This window comes from Centropristis striata, chromosome 10 (genome assembly GCF_030273125.1).
Source record: "Centropristis striata isolate RG_2023a ecotype Rhode Island chromosome 10, C.striata_1.0, whole genome shotgun sequence".
In the NCBI taxonomy this organism is placed as follows: domain Eukaryota; kingdom Metazoa; phylum Chordata; class Actinopteri; order Perciformes; family Serranidae; genus Centropristis; species Centropristis striata.
Genome location: NC_081526.1, coordinates 34,901,136 through 34,918,514, shown reverse-complemented (window position 1 = coordinate 34,918,514; position 17,379 = coordinate 34,901,136). Strand labels below are relative to the sequence as shown.

The 17,379-nt window shown below is 41.2% G+C and overlaps 3 protein-coding genes across 3 annotated transcripts; 2 read left to right on the top strand and 1 right to left on the bottom strand.

The window, feature by feature from the left end:
* The first annotated feature begins 3,996 nt into the window (after positions 1–3,996).
* Positions 3,997–5,630, top strand: LOC131978638 (trace amine-associated receptor 1-like). The gene is made up of 3 exons (XM_059342348.1): positions 3,997–4,120; positions 4,368–4,587; positions 4,820–5,630. The coding sequence occupies exons 1-3, from the start codon at positions 3,997–3,999 to the stop codon at positions 5,628–5,630; spliced, it is 1,155 nt and encodes a 384-aa protein (XP_059198331.1).
* Positions 5,631–9,602: 3,972 nt separating this feature from the next.
* Positions 9,603–13,481, bottom strand: LOC131978637 (trace amine-associated receptor 13c-like). The gene is made up of 3 exons (XM_059342347.1): positions 13,472–13,481; positions 10,636–10,858; positions 9,603–10,413 (listed from the first exon to the last, which is right to left on the bottom strand). Exons 1-3 carry the CDS (start codon positions 13,479–13,481, stop codon positions 9,603–9,605), a joined length of 1,044 nt encoding a protein of 347 aa, XP_059198330.1.
* A 1,258-nt stretch (positions 13,482–14,739) lies between these two features.
* On the top strand, positions 14,740–16,121 carry LOC131978636 (trace amine-associated receptor 13c-like). Its single transcript, XM_059342346.1, has 3 exons — positions 14,740–14,796; positions 14,878–15,050; positions 15,311–16,121. The coding sequence occupies exons 1-3, from the start codon at positions 14,740–14,742 to the stop codon at positions 16,119–16,121; spliced, it is 1,041 nt and encodes a 346-aa protein (XP_059198329.1).
* Positions 16,122–17,379: the final 1,258 nt, after the last annotated feature.

Below are 17,379 nucleotides of genomic sequence, written 5' to 3'. Positions count from 1 at the left end.
ATTCAGTCAAGCGTCAGGCAGCGCTCGACAGCCATGCCACACCCTCTCAAATGTCCGCTTACTCTGCGTGTCTCCACAACAAGTGAGCCCCCAGAGCGATTTAGAGACTCTGGAGGTAACGTATGGTTTTTGCCGTCGCTAACTGTGCACAGAAAATGCTCATAAACAAAGCAGCATGGCTAATTATTATGCACAGTGTCTCCGCTGACATAAACATAGTGATCGTGAATTAACGGTACGCGCTTGTTGTAAACAAACAGAGATCGCCAAGTGAACACACCCTGCAGCAGCAGCACATACACACTGTACTGCTACAGAGCTAACTGTAGCTAACTGCCGCTAACGGCGGCTCTTCTTAACGAGGCGGCCTCCGGCTTGTTAGCGGCTCGTTAAGAAGAGTAAGAAGGAGTTGCTGGATTTGTCTCCAGTCTTCTTCTTCTTCTCCGGCAGACTGTACGCTATCCACCATAATGCTGCCCTCCCCTGTCACATCCAGATCTAACTAACTAAGGGTTTTTGGTGTTGTTGTTTTTTTAACATGATTGAAAAAAAATATTTTAAAAAATCCCGATTTCCGGCACCATGCCGAAGGTCTTCAAGCCCTGCAATCCTGTGGATCGCTAAACTAATATTTAGTTGTATGACCACAATTTTTTATAACTGCTTCACATATGTGTGGCATGGAGTCAACCACTTGTGGCACCTTTCAGCTGTTATTCACCACTCCAAGATTCTTTAACAACATTCCACAATTCATTTACATTTCTTGGTTTTGCTTCAGAAACAGCATTTTTGATGTCACCCCACAAGTTCTCAATTGGATTAAGGTCCGGGGATTGGGCTGGCCACTCAATAACATCAATGTTGTTGGTTTGGAACCAAGATTTTGCTGGTTTACTAGTGTGTTTGGGGTCATTGTCTTGTTGAAACACCCATTTCAAGGGCATGTCCTCTTCAGCATAAGGCAACATGACCTCTTCAAGTATTTTGACATATGCAAACTGCTCCATGATCCCTGGTATGTGATAAACAGGCCCAACACCATAGTAGGAGAAACATGCCCATATCATGATGCTGCACCACCATGCTTCACTGTCTTCACTGTCTTCACTGTGTACTGAGTTTGGGGGTCGTCTCACAAACTGTCTGTGGGCCTTGGAACCCAAAAAGAACAATTTTACTCTCATCAGTCCACAAAATGTTCCTCCATTTCCCTTTAGGCCAGTTGATGTGTTCTTTTAGCCTGGCTAACACCAGACTATTCTCAAATGAGGTCTAGTCTGGCAACTAGCAATGGATTTCTCCGTAGAGGAGGTGTGGTTTACGATCCTCCAGAGCCGTTTATTGGACGCTTAGAATGTCTATCAAAAGCGTCTGTAGGTAGCTCTTAGCCAATCAGATCAGTTATACTAGATGACGTAGTAGAGCAACAGAAATGGATGTTTGTTGTGTGTGTGTCTGTGAGAGAGTGTTGTTTGCTGCTTTGCTCCTCCAGTTCTCGCTTTCTGCAAGATTATTTATTTTCACGCTTTATTCCCCCATGTCATTCAGCCACACACATCCACTGATTTTATGGGCAATAAACAAGCTGCTGCGGGCCTCTCGGCGGCTCCGCTGTCCGCGGTAGCGGGGCTATTAGCCGCAAGCGGCGCTAATAGCCGCTAGCGACGCTAATAGCCCCGCTACCATAACGCCGGTGATCTCGGCGGAGCCGCCGAGAGACCTTTCGCCTTTCAACTTTCGCTCTAAACTATTTAAAACACCATCTACAGCTAAAGAAAGTATCGCGTCTGCAGCAGCCATGTTGGATCCGGAAAACTACAAGCTTCCAAGTCCCTCCCCGCTCTGTGATTGGATCCCTAAAACAGGGCTAAGAATGCTTCCTAGTTTCCAGACCCCGCCGCAGTTCGAAATTAAATTTGAGTGCGCAAGGCAGTCTGGGTATACCCAGGCTAGTGTTCTTTGGCAAATTGTAAGCTCTTATGCACATGCCTTTTTTTAAAAGAGGGACTTTGCGGGGGATTCTTGTCAATAGATGAGCTTCACACAGACGTCTTCGAACTGTCACAGCACTTACAGGTAACTCCAGACTGTCTTTGATCATCCTGGAGCTGATCATTGGCTGAGCCTTTGCCATTCTGCTTATTCTTCCATCCATTTTGATGGTTGTCTTCTGTTTTCTGCCACGTCTCTCTGGTTTTGCTTTCCATTTTAAAGCATTGTAGATCATTTTAGCTGAACAGCCTATAATTGTTTGCACCTCTTTATAAGTTTTCCCCTCTCCAATCAACTTTTTATTCAAAGTATGCTGTTCTTCTGAACAATGTCTAGAATGACCCATTTTCCTCAGGCTTTCAAAGAGAAATGCATGTTCAACAAGTGCTGGCTTCATCCTTAAATAGGGGCCACCTGATTCACAGCTGTTTTTTTCACATAATTGATGACCTCACTGATTGAATGCCACATATTTATATATTATATATAATATAATATATATTCATATATATTGAACACACCCCTTTCAGCTAATTGCCCAATTGCATAGCCTTAAGAGCGTGCATATCACGAATGCTGGATCTTGTTGGTTTTCTGAGAATCTACTGCACCTACTGGTACCTTGTTTGCTATGTAGCAAAAAAAAATATACTAAAAACCTGGATTAATCTGGTTAGTCACATTGGACTGCTATTATTTTGAACACTACTGTATGTGCCGCCTTTCTTCCTGAAGTCCACAGTGAGCTCATTGGTCTTCCGGAGAGCCAGATTGTTTTCAGCGCATCTCTCTGCTAGATGCCGGACCTCTTCTCTGTAGGCCGATTCATCATTGTTGCTGAAGTGGACAACCACTGCTGTGTTGTCTGCAAACTTGACACTGGTATTGGAACCATGCGCAGGTGTGCAGTCGTACGTGAAGAGGGAGCAGAGGAAAGGACACAGCACAAAGCCCTGAGGGATGCCGGTGTTAATGATAAGGGTAGAAGAGGTGTGGTCAACAAGTCTAACAGACTGGGGTCTGTTGGTGAGAAAGTCCTGAACCCATTTGCAGAGAGAAGTGTTGGTACCCAGGTCACAAAGTTTGGTGATCAGTTTGAAGGGGATGTTGGTTTTGAAGGCTGAACTGAAGTCAATGAAAAGCATTCTCACATAGGTGTTATTGTCCAGGTGAGAAAGGGTGGAGTGTAATGCTGTGGAGATGGCATCCTCTTTGCTCCTGTTCTGGTGGTAGGCGAATTGGAGGGGGTCCAGTGTGGGTGGCAAGCAGGTTTTGAGGTGAGCCAGGACCAGCCTCTGGAAGCACTCCATGATGGTGGGGGTAAGGGCAACAGGCCGGAAGTCGTTGAGGCTCACAGCCTTGGAGTGTTTTGGCACCGGCACGATGGAGGTGGTTTTAAAGTACATGGGGACAGTTGCTTGGGCCAGTGACAGGTAGAATATGTCTATCAAGACCTCAGCTAGCTGCCCCGCACAGGCCCCGAGCATGCGTCCGGGGGTAGCATCAGGGCCAGCAGCCTTACGTGCAATGATCCTGCTCAGTGCAGCACACATGTCGGTGGAGGAGAGTGTGAAGGGCTGGTGGTCGATGGTGAGCACAGTCTTGATGGTCACCTCCTGGTTGTCCCTCTTAAAGCGAGAATAGAAACTGTTAAGCTCGTCAGCGAAGAACGCGTCACTGGTTGATGGTGTGGTGTTGGAGGGCATGTAGTCAGTTATGAACTGGATTACCTGCCACATGCATTGGGGGTCGGGGTTGTTCCTAAAGTGCTCCTCAATCCTTAGTTTGTGGCTGTGCTTGGCCTTCTTGATGCCCCTCTTCAGGTCAGCTCTGGATGAACTGTAGGACTGAGCATCACCTGATCTGAAAGCGGTGTCTCGTGCCTTCAGCAGTAGGCGGACCTCTTTGTTCATCCACAGCTTTTGGTTAGGGAATGTAGTGATTCGTTTGAGGGTGTTAACACTGTTGATGAAATCTAAAACAGAAGAGACACAGGGGTCAATGTCCGTGTGGGAGTCCAGTGTGGCCTGGGTGGCAAACACACTCCAGTCTGAGTTTTGTCAGTCTGCTCCCTCTGACCACACTTTGACGGTCCTCACTGAAGGTTTTATACGTTTCATCAAAGGTGAGTGCTTTGGCAGTAGGAACAAGGCAGATAACTGCTGTTTTACAAATTCTGGAGAGATGCTTAGCCTAGCGTTGTGCACGCCCCGCCATCATCAGGCCTAGAGGTTCCAGACCACATTACATCAGAGGGGAAGGGCTTGAGAGTGTAATGAACATGCAGAGGAAAAGAGACGTCAGTGTCACCATGGAGAAATGGGCAGGATGGTTGGAGGTGAGATGAAAAAAGGCTTAAATCAGCTTGTCAGAAAGCTTTGGCCAGAAGACAGATCAGCTGCTTCTCCTGTTTCTAAAGATTGAGACGATGGAAGAGGCTGAACTCTGTTTTCCACAGCTCCCCAACTCCTCCTGCAGGAGACCAGAGCCTCCTCACTTTGACACTGTGCTTATTTACCTTCTGCTGTCCTTCATCGCTCTGCTCACTGCAGCTCTCAACCTGCTGGTCATCATCTCCATCTCACATTTCAGGCACATAACCGTCACAGCAAAATGTTATTGCTTTTTAATCTATATTATTAACAGGAAAAGAGGCTTCAGACTTTTATACATATATATCACTGTTAACATTGATATTATTACAAACTGGTTGCTGGCCTACTATTTGTTGCATATTATTGTTTTTAATCATTGCTGCTTTTTGCACAACTACTATAAATATTATTGCTGATACTGTTCACAATGAAGATATCTTTCACTGCAGGCAGCTCCACACCCCCACCAACCTCCTCCTCCTCTCTCTGGCTGTCTCAGATTTTCTTGTGGGGCTCTTTGGGATACCGGTTGAAATCCTCATGATGCAGACCTGCTGGATGCTGTGTGACCTCATGTGTTCGTTGTATTATCTTTTTGCTGTGATCATAATCGCTGCCTCTTTGGGGAACATGGTGCTCATATCTGTTGACCGCTATGTTGCTATATGTGACCCTCTGCATTACCCCACCAAAGTCACTCAAAAGGTTGTTGGAATATTTGTTTACCTGTGTTGGATTTGTTCTACTATTTATGGGATTATCCTATCAAATGAAAACCTGAAGCATCCAGGCAGGTACAAATCCTGCTATGGAGAATGTATGGTTAACATTCCAGGAAATCTTGATCTAATTGTTGGCTTCATTATTCCTGTTGCTCTCATAATAGTTCTTTATATGAGAGTATTTGTGGTGGCTGTGTCTCAGGCTCGAGCCATGAGATCCCACACTGCAACTGTCTCACTTCAGCACTCTAAGACTGTAAAAGTTAAGAGATCTGAGCTGAAAGCAGCCAGAACTCTTGGTATTCTTGTAGTTGTGTTTCTGATTTGTTATTCTCCTTTCTACTGCGTCTCTCTCACAGGTCACAATATCCTGATCGGATCGTCAACTGAGGACTTGATAGCTTTTCTGATGTATTTTAACTCCTGCTTAAACCCTGTCATCTATGTCTTTTTCTACCCGTGGTTTAAAAAAACTATTAGACTTGTTGTTACTTTTCAGATACTGCAGCCTGACTCCCGTGAAGCTCAGATACTGTGAAAAAAAAGACACGATGGAATGAGTGACAAGGATGCTGTCTTTATGTTGTATATATCTATATCAATGCAAACATGTCTTTATGACATGGACATATGTTCTCTAACAAATTTTATCAGCAACCCACAGAGAAAATAATCCCTGAAAAGATTTGAGTCGTGCTTTTGTAACTAACAACCTGAAAACAATCAGCCAGGTATAATTCCTCTATAAAGAACACATATTGAACTTTATCAGACCTGTTGACCTAGTTCTCTGTCTTCACAGTTCTGTACATGAGTGTTTGTGATCGCTATAGCTGAATGAGGTGTAATCAATGCTGATAATAATAATCATTCTAAGTAAAACTCTTCCTTTCTCATTTTACTAAGCTTAATTCAAATCTGTTTGCATCTGAAATGATAAGGTACTAATGCCAATTATGTTATTGATTTATCAAATATATCAGTGTAACAAAAGCAGCATATGCAATGACATCAGTTACATCCTGCACATGTCTCCCAGTTTGTCAAACATGAAGTATTTTGTTAATCAAGCCAACATGACTTTGTGTTAGTTTTACAGTGATGTCCATTTGCATTATAAGCTCTAGATTTCTTAAGGGGAAACAGAAAATTCCTGAATTTAAAGAGAAAATGACTAAAGCTGTAACTTTTAGCCCCTTTTCTTAGCATTGTGTATTTCTATGGATAGAAGCAGTTGCTAAGTGATGACTTTATTTAACACAAATAGGAGGAAAAAGACCAAGGGATATGGACCTTGTTAGCAGCTGATTTCCACAATGTTTTCACACAGGCCTCCATTACAAAACAACAAGTCAAGATCAGCTGATAAGCAGCACCCACATATCGGATCAAAAAAAAGATGTGCTTCAGTAGTGCATATTATAAAGCACTTGTTTTATTTTATAATAGCATTTCTATTTGATCAAATTACCATCAACTGAAAAATTGCTAGAAAGTGCAGGTTTCCATTTAAAAATGAATGTTCATCATTTATCAGTCACTTGTCAAAGAACATTTAAAGTTACATTTTGGATTATCTGAAGTTGATGAGATATGTATGTCTTTCACTAAAAATAAAGATAAAATGAGCAAATCACATGATATTCTAACTCATCTTTTCAAATTCTATTTAATATCTGAGAAAATTGTCGAGGGATGGTTTTGGTTGAGAAATCCCCAGTTCAACATTTGTGAAAAAAGACATGTCCCTTTAACAATGACAAAATCAATTAAGTCAATTTTAAGTTTATCCACCATTGTTATCTCACTCCTATGAAGATTACAATATCCGAAAAATGTGTGTATTACAGGTGCAACTCAATACATTAGAATATCATGGAAAAGTCATTTTCCAGTAGTTCAAGTCAAATAGCCCCAACCAAGTATTGAGGCCAACATTTCCAGATTAAACATACTTTTTAAAATTGGTCTTTTGTAATATTTAAATTTTATCTGTATATGTGCTGACTTTAGTCAATAGGGCCTCGTCAGACTCGGCCAGTTGAACAGCTCCACTGTTCCCCAACACGTTGAGAATCTGCTTGATGCTGTGCCGAATACACTACTGCAACACTAATGTTGGTTGCACAAGGACCAGAAAGCTCATAACAGCAAGCCCGGTAAACCGCACTCCCACAGTACCGCCCAACATGGTTCCCAGAGGGACACGGTCGTAAGCCTCCAAGTCGATAAAAACACATAGACTGGATGATTGGGTGGTTGGCTGGATTTAGGAGTTCCTTATGAATTGATTTCCGTGTGTCCCAATGAACTGTGTGTTCATTAATCCAACTTTTGATGCGCAGAGCAGCCTGTAGAGGAGGCTGCAGGATTCCTCAAACCTGAGCAGGAGATCTCTGAAGGAGGTGAGGAAAGAGGGAGGCTTTGGTCTCTGGAGGACCCAGACCCAGGTACAGCTGTTGTTACCTTGGCAGGCAGAGGAGAAAGAGAAACAAAAGAGGGGGCTCTGGTTCTTTACAGGAGACCCCCATGTGGTATCAGAGGTCTCCTGACCAATGAGGTGACCACACATCCGTAGGGTTCGTAAACACCAGGCATCCTGGGAGGAGAGAGGGAGGTTTCTTGCCAGAGAACCAAAATGGAGAGCCCAGATGACATTTTGAGAGGTTCAAATTCACAAATTAACCAAAATTCACATGAGGCAAGATCCCAACACAGAGATTTCTTTCCACTGTTCGACAATATCCCATAGTCAGCAGGTCTTCTCCCCCCTGAACACATCCTTGGCCAAACCACCAGACCATCACAGATGCTTTTGAACTTAGTGCTGGTGATAATCTGGATGGTCCTTTTCCTCTTTAGCCTTGGGGAAAAGACGTCTTTGATTTCCAGAAACAACTAAATGTGGACTCGTCAGCCCACTTTGTGTCAGTCCATCTCAGATGAGCTCGAGCCCTGTTCCTGGACCCATGTAGTAATATCATTTTTAAGAATCATTCATTTATTCATTATCATTAACCTCTTATAACTGGGTTACTGGAGCCGATCCCAGCTGACATTGGACGAGAGGCGGGGTACACCCTGGACAGGTCGCCAGACTATTGCAGGGCTGACATATAAACAGACATCACCCTCTCATTCACTCCCACGGGCAATTTAGAGTCACCAATTAAACCTAAGTGCATGTTTTTGGACTGTGGGAGGAAGCCGGAGAACCCGGTGAGAACACATGCTGACACCTCTTGCTGTGAGGCGAGAGCGCTAACCACTGCACCACTACACCACTACAATCATGTTGCTTTATAATGCAGTGCTGCCTGAGTGGACAAACATCACAGGCATCCAATGTTGGTTTCAGCCTTGCACCTTGCATACAGAGATTTCTCTGAATCTTTAAATGTTGTTATGGATCCCGCTCACCACGCTCTGCCAGCGAAAGGCATCTGGCTCCACCGCCACTAAGGGCCCTACGTCTCATGCACAACTCTATTCCTCGGTAGTTCCCCAGTGGTGTAACTAACTTCCAACTTCCATTTGATCTGCTGAGTTCCTCGTAAGCATTTAGAATACACTAAATACCTCTTTGCATTGGCCATATGCACTGCCTTATAGCATCTACGTCCTATTGGGCACAAACTGAACCTGTGGCACTTACTGATGTGTTGTCTTCTGACTTAATATTTGCTTGTGTTGTATTAATTCTCAATGTAGGCAGCTTTGGACAAAAGCTCTGCTAAATTAAATTGTAACATTTATTGGGACAATGATTTTAATGGAATTGTGGACAACAGTCAGCAATCACGAAAGGGTTAACATACAAATGAAGCAGTACACTGAAAATAATTATGTCCCACACCGCTTCCCTCCATTTCCCCTCAAAAAGACTTCAGGTTTGACAAACGAACTGATGTGTGGAAGATGTGAAAGTAATGACTGTTAAATTGGTGCATGCTGCATTACAACACTGATAAATCAGTTCAAACAGTATTATGGTTGGCATGAGTTCCATAAAATTTCAGATGCCAACTGATTATAGTTAAATTAAGTAAAATAAGAAAGGAATCAATCAATTACATGTTTTTTTAAAACATTTGTAACACTTATTCTTACAATTTGTTTAACTGAATTTAACGATTATCATGTCAGCATTGATTACACCTCATTCAGCTGCAGTGTGGGATTTCATGGCTTTAGCCTGACACACAGTGATCACAAACACTCATGTCATAAATTGATTACTAGGTCAACAGGCCTTGTTCACTACACATTCTTTCTAGATTAATTATACCTGTCTGATAGTTTTTTTGGTTCCTGGTTGAAGTATACTTGTCAAACACAATTCAAATATTTTTAATGATTATTTTCTCTGTGGGTTGCTGATTAACTTTGTTAGAGAATGTAATATGTAATACAACCGTAATAAAGATTCATAAAGACATGTTTGCATTGATATAGATATGTACAACATAAAGACAGCATCCTTTTCACTCATTCCATCGTGTCTTTTTTTTCACAGTATCTGAGCTTCACGGGAGTCAGGCTGCAGCATCTGAAAAGTAACAACAAGTCTAATAGTTTTTTTAAACCACGGGTAGAAAAAGGCATAGATGACAGGGTTTAAGCAGGAGTTAGAATACATCAGAAAAGCTATCAAGGCCTCAGTTGACGATCTGATCAGGATATTGTGACCTGTGAGTATGAAGCAGTAGAAAGGAGAATAACACATCAGAAACACAACTACAAGAATACCAAGAGTTCTCGCTGCTTTCAGCTCAGATCTCTGAACTTTTACAGTCTTAGAGTGCTGGAGTGAGACAGTTGCAGTGTGGGATCTCATGGCTCGAGCCTGAGACACAGCCACCACAAATACTCTCATATACAGAACTATTATGAGAGAAATAGGAATAATGAAGCTAACAATTATATCAAGATTTCCTGAAATGGTAACCATACATTCTCCATAGCAGGATTTGTACCTGCCTGGATGCTTCAGGTTTTCATATGATTGGATAATCCCATAAATAGCAGAACAAATCCAACACAGGGAAACAAATATTCCAACAACTTTTTGAGTGACTTTGGTGGGGTAATGCAGAGGGTCACATATAGCAACATAGCGGTCAACAGATATGAGCACCATGTTCCCCACAGAGGCAGACATTATGATCAAAGCAAAAAGATAATACAACGAACACATGAGGTCACCCAGCATCCAGCAGGTCTGCTTCATGAGGAATTCAACCGGTATCACAAAGAGCCCCACAAGAAAATCTGAGACAGCCAGAGAGAGGAGGAGGAGGTTGGTGGGGGTGTGGAGCTGCCTGCAGTGAAAGAATATCTTCATTGTGAACAGTATCAGCAATATTATCAATAAAAGTAGTGCAAAAAGCAGCAATGATTAAAAACCACAGCAAATCATAGACCTGCAACAAGTTTATAATAATATAAAGTTTAACAGATATAGATGCAAGTCTGAAGCCTCTTTTTCCTGTAAGTAAAAAGAGATTCAAGTGAAACAACATTTTGCTGTGACGGTTATGTGCCTGAAATGTGAGATGGAGATGATGACTAGCAGGTTGAGAGCTGCAGTGAGCAGAGCGATGAAGGCCAGCAGAAGGTAAATAAGCACAGTGTCAAAGTGAGGAGGCTCTGGTCTCCTGCAGGAGGAGTTGAGGAGCTCTGGAAAACAGAGTTCAGCCTCTTCCATCGTCTCCGTCTTTAGAAACAGGAGAAGCAGCTGACCTGCCTTCTGACGTCTCTGTTCCTCTGCATATTCATTACACTCTCAAGCCCTTCCTCTCTTTTTTTTTTTCCAAAATATTTTTATTGAAAAATACAATTAGAAATTTACAATTACAGGAATACAATTATCCTTTTCTTATTTTTTATACATGTATGTACATGTAAACAGTCACATATACACATACACAAACGAAAATGAACAAAAACACTATGGTAAAATCGTAAAAGACAAATAATTAAATTAAATTACAAAGTGCAGTATAAACTATTTTACCCTCTCTATGGCTTGTTCCCAAGACTCCCCATATATTTGTATTCCCACTTTCCCTTCCCATGCACTCTTGAGTTTAACATTTGAGTGGTTGCTAAAAGCCAAAATAATATTGTACAACTTTGAAGTGATTCCTCTGTGATGAGGAGTAAATGATAAGATATTTTCCCATTGCTGTTCTGGCGGTAAAGAAGGGAAATTAGGGAAACACTTAGTAACAAAACTGTGAGTTTGAAAATAGCGAAATAGATGATTACAAGGGAGGCTGTAGCGAGACGACAAATTGGCAAAGCTATCCAATATACCACCTAGATACAAATGTTTGAATTGTGTAATACCCTTGTCACGCCATATTGAAAATGTTGGGTCCAAAAGTGATGAGGAAATAAATGGTTGTTATTTATAGGACTTGAGGAAGATGCAGCTACAAATTCAAAATGCCGCCTAAATTGAAACCAGATTTTAAGTGTGTTAAGAATGACTTGATTCTCAATATATAAAGACGGTTTTATAGGTAAAGATGAATAAAGTAAAGTAGGTATGGAAGACCTCTTACAGGATGATAGTTCCAATTTACACCAAGAGGGTCCAGAAGATTTTAACCAGTAGCAAAGTTTATGGATGTGAGCAGCCCAATAATAGGCTTGGAAATTAGGTAATGCAAGTCCTCCGCTAAGTCTGCATCTCTGCAGTAAAGATTTACGAACTCTAGGTGGCTTCCCGCCCCAAATAAAAGAACTAATTATCTTGTCCAGTGAGTCAAAAAAATGTTTAGGTTGAAAAAGGGGAATTGACTGGAATAAAAATAAAAGTTTTGGTAAGATATTAATTTTAATAACATTGATCTTGCCAATTAATGAAAGGGGGAGGTTACCCCATCTTTGAATATCAGATGTAATCTTTGAGATAAGGGGAGTAAAATTAGCTGATGCAAGGCTGGATAAAGAACGAGTCACGTTGATACCTAGGTATTTAAACCCTGATGGACTAAACTGAAAAGGTAAGTCTGACTGCTGAAGAAGACATGCTACAGTATTAATGGGAAAACACTCACTTTTCCCCAGATTTAATTTATAACCTGAAAAGGTGTTGAAGTCCTCCAGAATACTTAGAACAGCAGGGATAGAGAATGTAGGATCCATTATATATAACAACAAATCATCCGCATATAGCGATAATTTATATTCCATTCCATTACTGATGATTCCTTTAACTAAGGGGGAAGATCTTAATGTAATAGACAGAGGCTCGACAGCTATGGCGAAGAGCAGAGGCGACAACGGACAACCTTGTCGGGTTAGCGACAAAGGCAAAATAATTAGAGTAAACATCATTAGTATGGCTTTAGGGGATGAATAAAGAAGGCGAATCCAAGAAATGAGTTTATCACCAAATCTGAATTTCTTTAAAACTGCAAACAAGTACTCCCACTCTACCCTATCAAATGCCTGTTCAGTATCTAAAGAAATCACAAGTTCAGGAAGTTAAGCCGAATGTTCTGAATAAATTATATTGAAAAGTGTATGGGTACTAAAAAACAATTGACGACCCTTTATAAAACCATTTTGCTCCTCAGATATAATATAAAGAAGCACATTCTCTAGACGAGATGCAATAACTTTAGCCAACACCTTTACATCAGCATTAAGCAGAGATAATGGTCTGTAGGAACTACAGGAGGTTGGCTCTTTGTCTTTTTTGAGAAAGAAATAGTGACTTGTGTCAGAGTTGGAGGTAACCGCTTTCTAAAGATTCATTGAATACACATAGAAGTATAGGCACCAATTTACCAATAAATGTTTTGAAAAATTCGATCGGAAAGCCAAGGGAGAGTGGGGAGTCCAATTGTCTAGAAGTATTAATATCAATGACAGGAATCAAAAGGTTCTGAAGGAATTCATCCATTTTAATGTTGTCTGTAGGAAACTCAGATTTATATTATGAAGAGTAAAATGATTTAAAAGTAGCATTAATTTCCAAGGGATCTGTAGTAACAGTGTCATTAGTGTTTTTAATACTAGGTATCAAACGGGAAGTGGCTTGACGTCGTAACTGATGTGCCAGTAAACGACAGAAGTACTTCAGAAGCTTCCAACTTTGACAGCAAAAGATATCCAATATCTACATTCTGCCATGACAATGGAGGAATTACTTAAAGGAGTAAAAGCTACAAATAAAGGCAAAACACCAGGTATAGATGGGATACCAGTTGAGCTATACCTTGAACTCTGGGATATAATTGGACCAGTATGGTTAAATAATTTAAATTACGCTATCGAAAATGGTGCCTTTCATAGGGACCTAAAACAGCCCTGATCACAGTTATTCCTAAACCCGGTAAAGACCCCCTAGAGTGTGCCAACTACCGTCTAACATCTTTGATAAATGCTGACCTCAAGATATTCTCCAAAATGCTGTCTAGAAGATTTGAGAAAGTTATAGGGGACATTATAAGCCCTGATCAAACAGGTTTCATCAAGGGGCGTCTTGCCTCTGATAATATTCGTCAGCTATTACACATACTTCGCGCATCTCATAAAATTCCAACAGACAGTGGCTTACTTTTTTAGATGCTGAAAAGGCGTTTGATCGCCTGGGATGGCCATTTCTCTGGAGGACAATGAAAGAATTTAATTTTGGGGATAAATTCATCAATATGATTACAACTCTTTACGTCAATACTTCAGCCAGAGTGTGTGTTGGGGGAGGTATGTCAGAGTTGTTGGACATAAGATGGGGCACAAGACAGGGAGACCCCCTGTCCCCTCTACTTTTTATAGTATCTATAAAACCTCTGGCACACTTGGTTCGAAATTCTCCCAAAATCTCTCCAATTACAATTGGTTCAACATCACATTCAATATCACTTTATGCTTATGACACCTTGGTCTATTTGGCAATTTATGTCCAGCAACTTCCATGCATCTTATCAGTACTAGAGCAATTTGGATATCTTTCCTGGTATAAGGTAAATCTTTCCAAATCTGCCCTTATGCTCATCAATACAGATCAAAACAAAGTATCTCTACCAGTCCAGATTAATGTCATCAAGGAGGTCCTATACCTGGGTGCTAGAAGAAATACTTTCCCTACCTCTGTGGCGAAACTAAAATACTCCACAATTTTGAAAAAAATAGAGGAGGATATAAACAGATGGAAACATTTACCAAGCTCAGTACCTGCCCGTATTTCGGCCATCAAAATGAATATGATGTTTGTGATGTTCACTGGCTACAGGCATTTCTTGGACATATCCTATATGGGACTATCGTCGGCAAGAGTAAATAAAGCTCAGCCAATATTGATTTGGGAGAACTTGATATCTAAGCTGAAAGACCTACTGTTGATGTAATTATAACGTGCCTGTGACTGTCCTTATACTGTCTTGATGTTAGGAGGGTGGGGAGACTGGTGGTGGTGGTGTGTGAGGGGGGGGGTATTATTGCTTGTGTGTGTCTATAAAGCGTATCATTCAATGTATATGGTTATGTTGTTGGCAATAAAAAATTAATGGGGGGAAAAAAGGCACGTCTACATTGGAATCACTTTTCAGGCCTGGAGGTTGCTGCCTGGTTGCTCCAAACATGCCCAGGCCACATTACATCATAGAGAAAGGGTTTGAATATGAATGAATATGCAGAGGAACAGAGACGTCAGTGTGACCATGGAGAAGTGGGCAGGATTGTTGGAGGTGAGATGAAGAAAGGCTTAAGTCAGCTTGTCAGAAAGCTTTGGCCAGAAGACAGGTCAGCTGCTTCTCCTGTTTCTAAAGACGGAGACGATGGAAGAGACTGAACTCTGTTTTCCACAGCTCCTCAACTCCTCCTGCAGGAGACCAGAGCCTCCTCACTTTGACACTGTGCTTATTTACCTTCTACTGGCCTTCATCGCTCTGCTCACTGTAGCTCTCAACCTGCTGGTCATCATCTCCATCTCACATTTCAGGCACATAACCGTCACAGCAAAATGTTGTTTGACTTGAATCTCTTTTAACTTACAGGAAAAAGAGGCTTCAGACTTACACACACACACACACACACACACACATATATATATATATATATGTTAACCTTGATATTATAACAAACTGGTTGCTGGCCTACTATTTGTTGGATTATATTGTTTTTAATCATTGCTGCTTTTTGCACAACTACTACAGATATTATTGCTGATACTGTTCACAATGAAGATATCTTTCACTGCAGGCAGCTCCACACCCCCACCAACCTCCTCCTCCTCTCTCTGGCTGTCTCAGATTTTCTTGTGGGGCTCTTTGTGATACCGGTTAAAATCCTCATGATGCAGACCTGCTGGATGCTGGGTGACCTCATGTGTTCGTTGTATTTTCTTTTTGCTGTTATCATAATCTCTGCCTCTGTGGGTAATATGGTGCTCATATCTGTTGACCGCTATGTTGCTATATGTGACCCTCTGCATTACCCCATCAAAGTCACTCAAAAGGTTGTTGAAATATTTGTTTCCCTGTGTTGGATTTGTTCTACTATTTATGGGATTATCCTATCAAATGAAAACCTGAAGCATCCAGGCAGGTACAAATCCTGCTATGGAGAATGTACCGTTACCATTCCAGGACTTTTTGATCTTATTGTTAGCTTCATTATTCCTATTGCTGTCATAATAGTTCTGTATATGAGAGTATTTGTGGTGGCTGTGTCTCAGGCTCGAGCCATGAGATCCCACACTGCAACTGTCTCATTCCAGCACTCCAAGACTGTAAAAGTTAAGAGATCTGAGCTGAAAGCAGCCAGAACTCTTGGTATTCTTGTAGTTGTATTTCTGGTGTGTTATTCTCCATTATACTGCATCTCTCTCACAGGTCACAATGTCCTGATTGGGTCTTCAACTGAAGTCATCATGGTTTTTCTGATGTATTTAAACTCCTGTTTAAACCCTGTCATCTATGCCTTTTTCTACCCGTGGTTTAAAAAAACTATTAGACTTGTTGTTACATTTCAGATACTGCAGCCTGACTCCTGTGAAACTCAGATACTGTGAAAAAAAAGACACGCTGGAATGAGTGAAAAGGATGCTGTCTTTATGTTGTACATATCTATATCAATGCAAACATGTATCTATGAATCTTTATTACGTTTGTATTACATATTACATTCTCTAACAAAGTTAATCAGCAACCCACAGAGAAAATAGTCATTAAAAATATTTGAATTGTGTTTGACAAGTATACTTAGGGTTGCCAACCGTCCCTTGAAAAACGGAATCGTCCCGTATTTAGAAACAAAAGCACCCGTCCCGTATTGAGGTGAAAAGGGACGCACTTTGTCCCGTATTATTGTGACAGTCAAAAAATAGTCAGTAAATGCCAATGAAAATTTAATAACAGGGCGCTTTATATGTAAACTTACGGTAAACTTGTTCCAAGGCCCCGTCCTGCTCTGTGACCAATGAACTGACAGCATATTCACATACGAGTATGACGATACAGAATACTCTCATCCCATTGGTCGAGGAGAAGATAGCGGAAGACAACAAAGCAGCATGCGTAGGTGACAGTGACACAGACGCCGACACTGCTTTACGGGGCGCTACACCTTCGAGCAGCAATGTGTCTAGTACCCGTCCGAGAAAAAAACAGAAAAGGATACAAAAATACTGAAGAATGGGTAAAAGGAAGCACCTGGGTGGAAAAAGTGTGTGATAACATCTATAAAGCACACTGCACGTTGTGCCGGCGCTTTTTTTCCTTAGCCCATGGTGGACTGACTGATCTGAAACAACATGCTTCCAGTACTGCGGTCACGCCATCTGCACTTTAAATTTTAGTGCGCAATTACATTGCACTTTACGGCCCGTTTGTCAGCTGCATGACTCCAAAATAGCCATTCAATTGTATTCATGCTGCTCCAATAAAATAAATACATCAATTTGTTATCAGCAAACTCCAGTGCATTCTTGAAGATCAGGTCCCCATGTGTTCATGACATGAATTTAATGCCTTTTTACTGAACCAATTTGGAATTATGGAATGCTATAATCTTCCAAAATGGCCATTGAATTGCATACATGCTGCATTTTAAAAGCCAACAAAAGGAGTGAATCAAATTGTTATCAGCAAACTCCTGATAATAGTATATAATATTAGATAATCATTTGTTTTCCATGTATTCATGTCACACAAAAATATGCATTCAATTCAGGTTCGAGTCAAATTGTTAAAAAAATCATTTTACTTACAAAAAAGGGGCAAAAAAATTTCCCCACGCCAGGATGGGTGAGGGCAATCGGGTCGGCCGGC

Coding starts and splice junctions, on each gene's coding strand:
- LOC131978638 (XM_059342348.1), top strand. CDS start 3,997: ATGTCCGTGTGGGAGTCCAGTGTGGCCTGGGTGGCAAACACACTCCAG. Junction 4,121..4,367: donor TTTTATACGTTTCATCAAAG/GTGAGTGCTTTG, acceptor TCAGCTTGTCAG/AAAGCTTTGGCCAGAAGACA. Junction 4,588..4,819: donor ATCTCCATCTCACATTTCAG/GCACATAACCGT, acceptor CTTTCACTGCAG/GCAGCTCCACACCCCCACCA.
- LOC131978637 (XM_059342347.1), bottom strand. Junction 10,414..10,635: donor ATCTCCATCTCACATTTCAG/GCACATAACCGT, acceptor CTTTCACTGCAG/GCAGCTCCACACCCCCACCA.
- LOC131978636 (XM_059342346.1), top strand. CDS start 14,740: ATGCAGAGGAACAGAGACGTCAGTGTGACCATGGAGAAGTGGGCAGGA. Junction 14,797..14,877: donor AGTGGGCAGGATTGTTGGAG/GTGAGATGAAGA, acceptor CTGTTTCTAAAG/ACGGAGACGATGGAAGAGAC. Junction 15,051..15,310: donor ATCTCCATCTCACATTTCAG/GCACATAACCGT, acceptor CTTTCACTGCAG/GCAGCTCCACACCCCCACCA.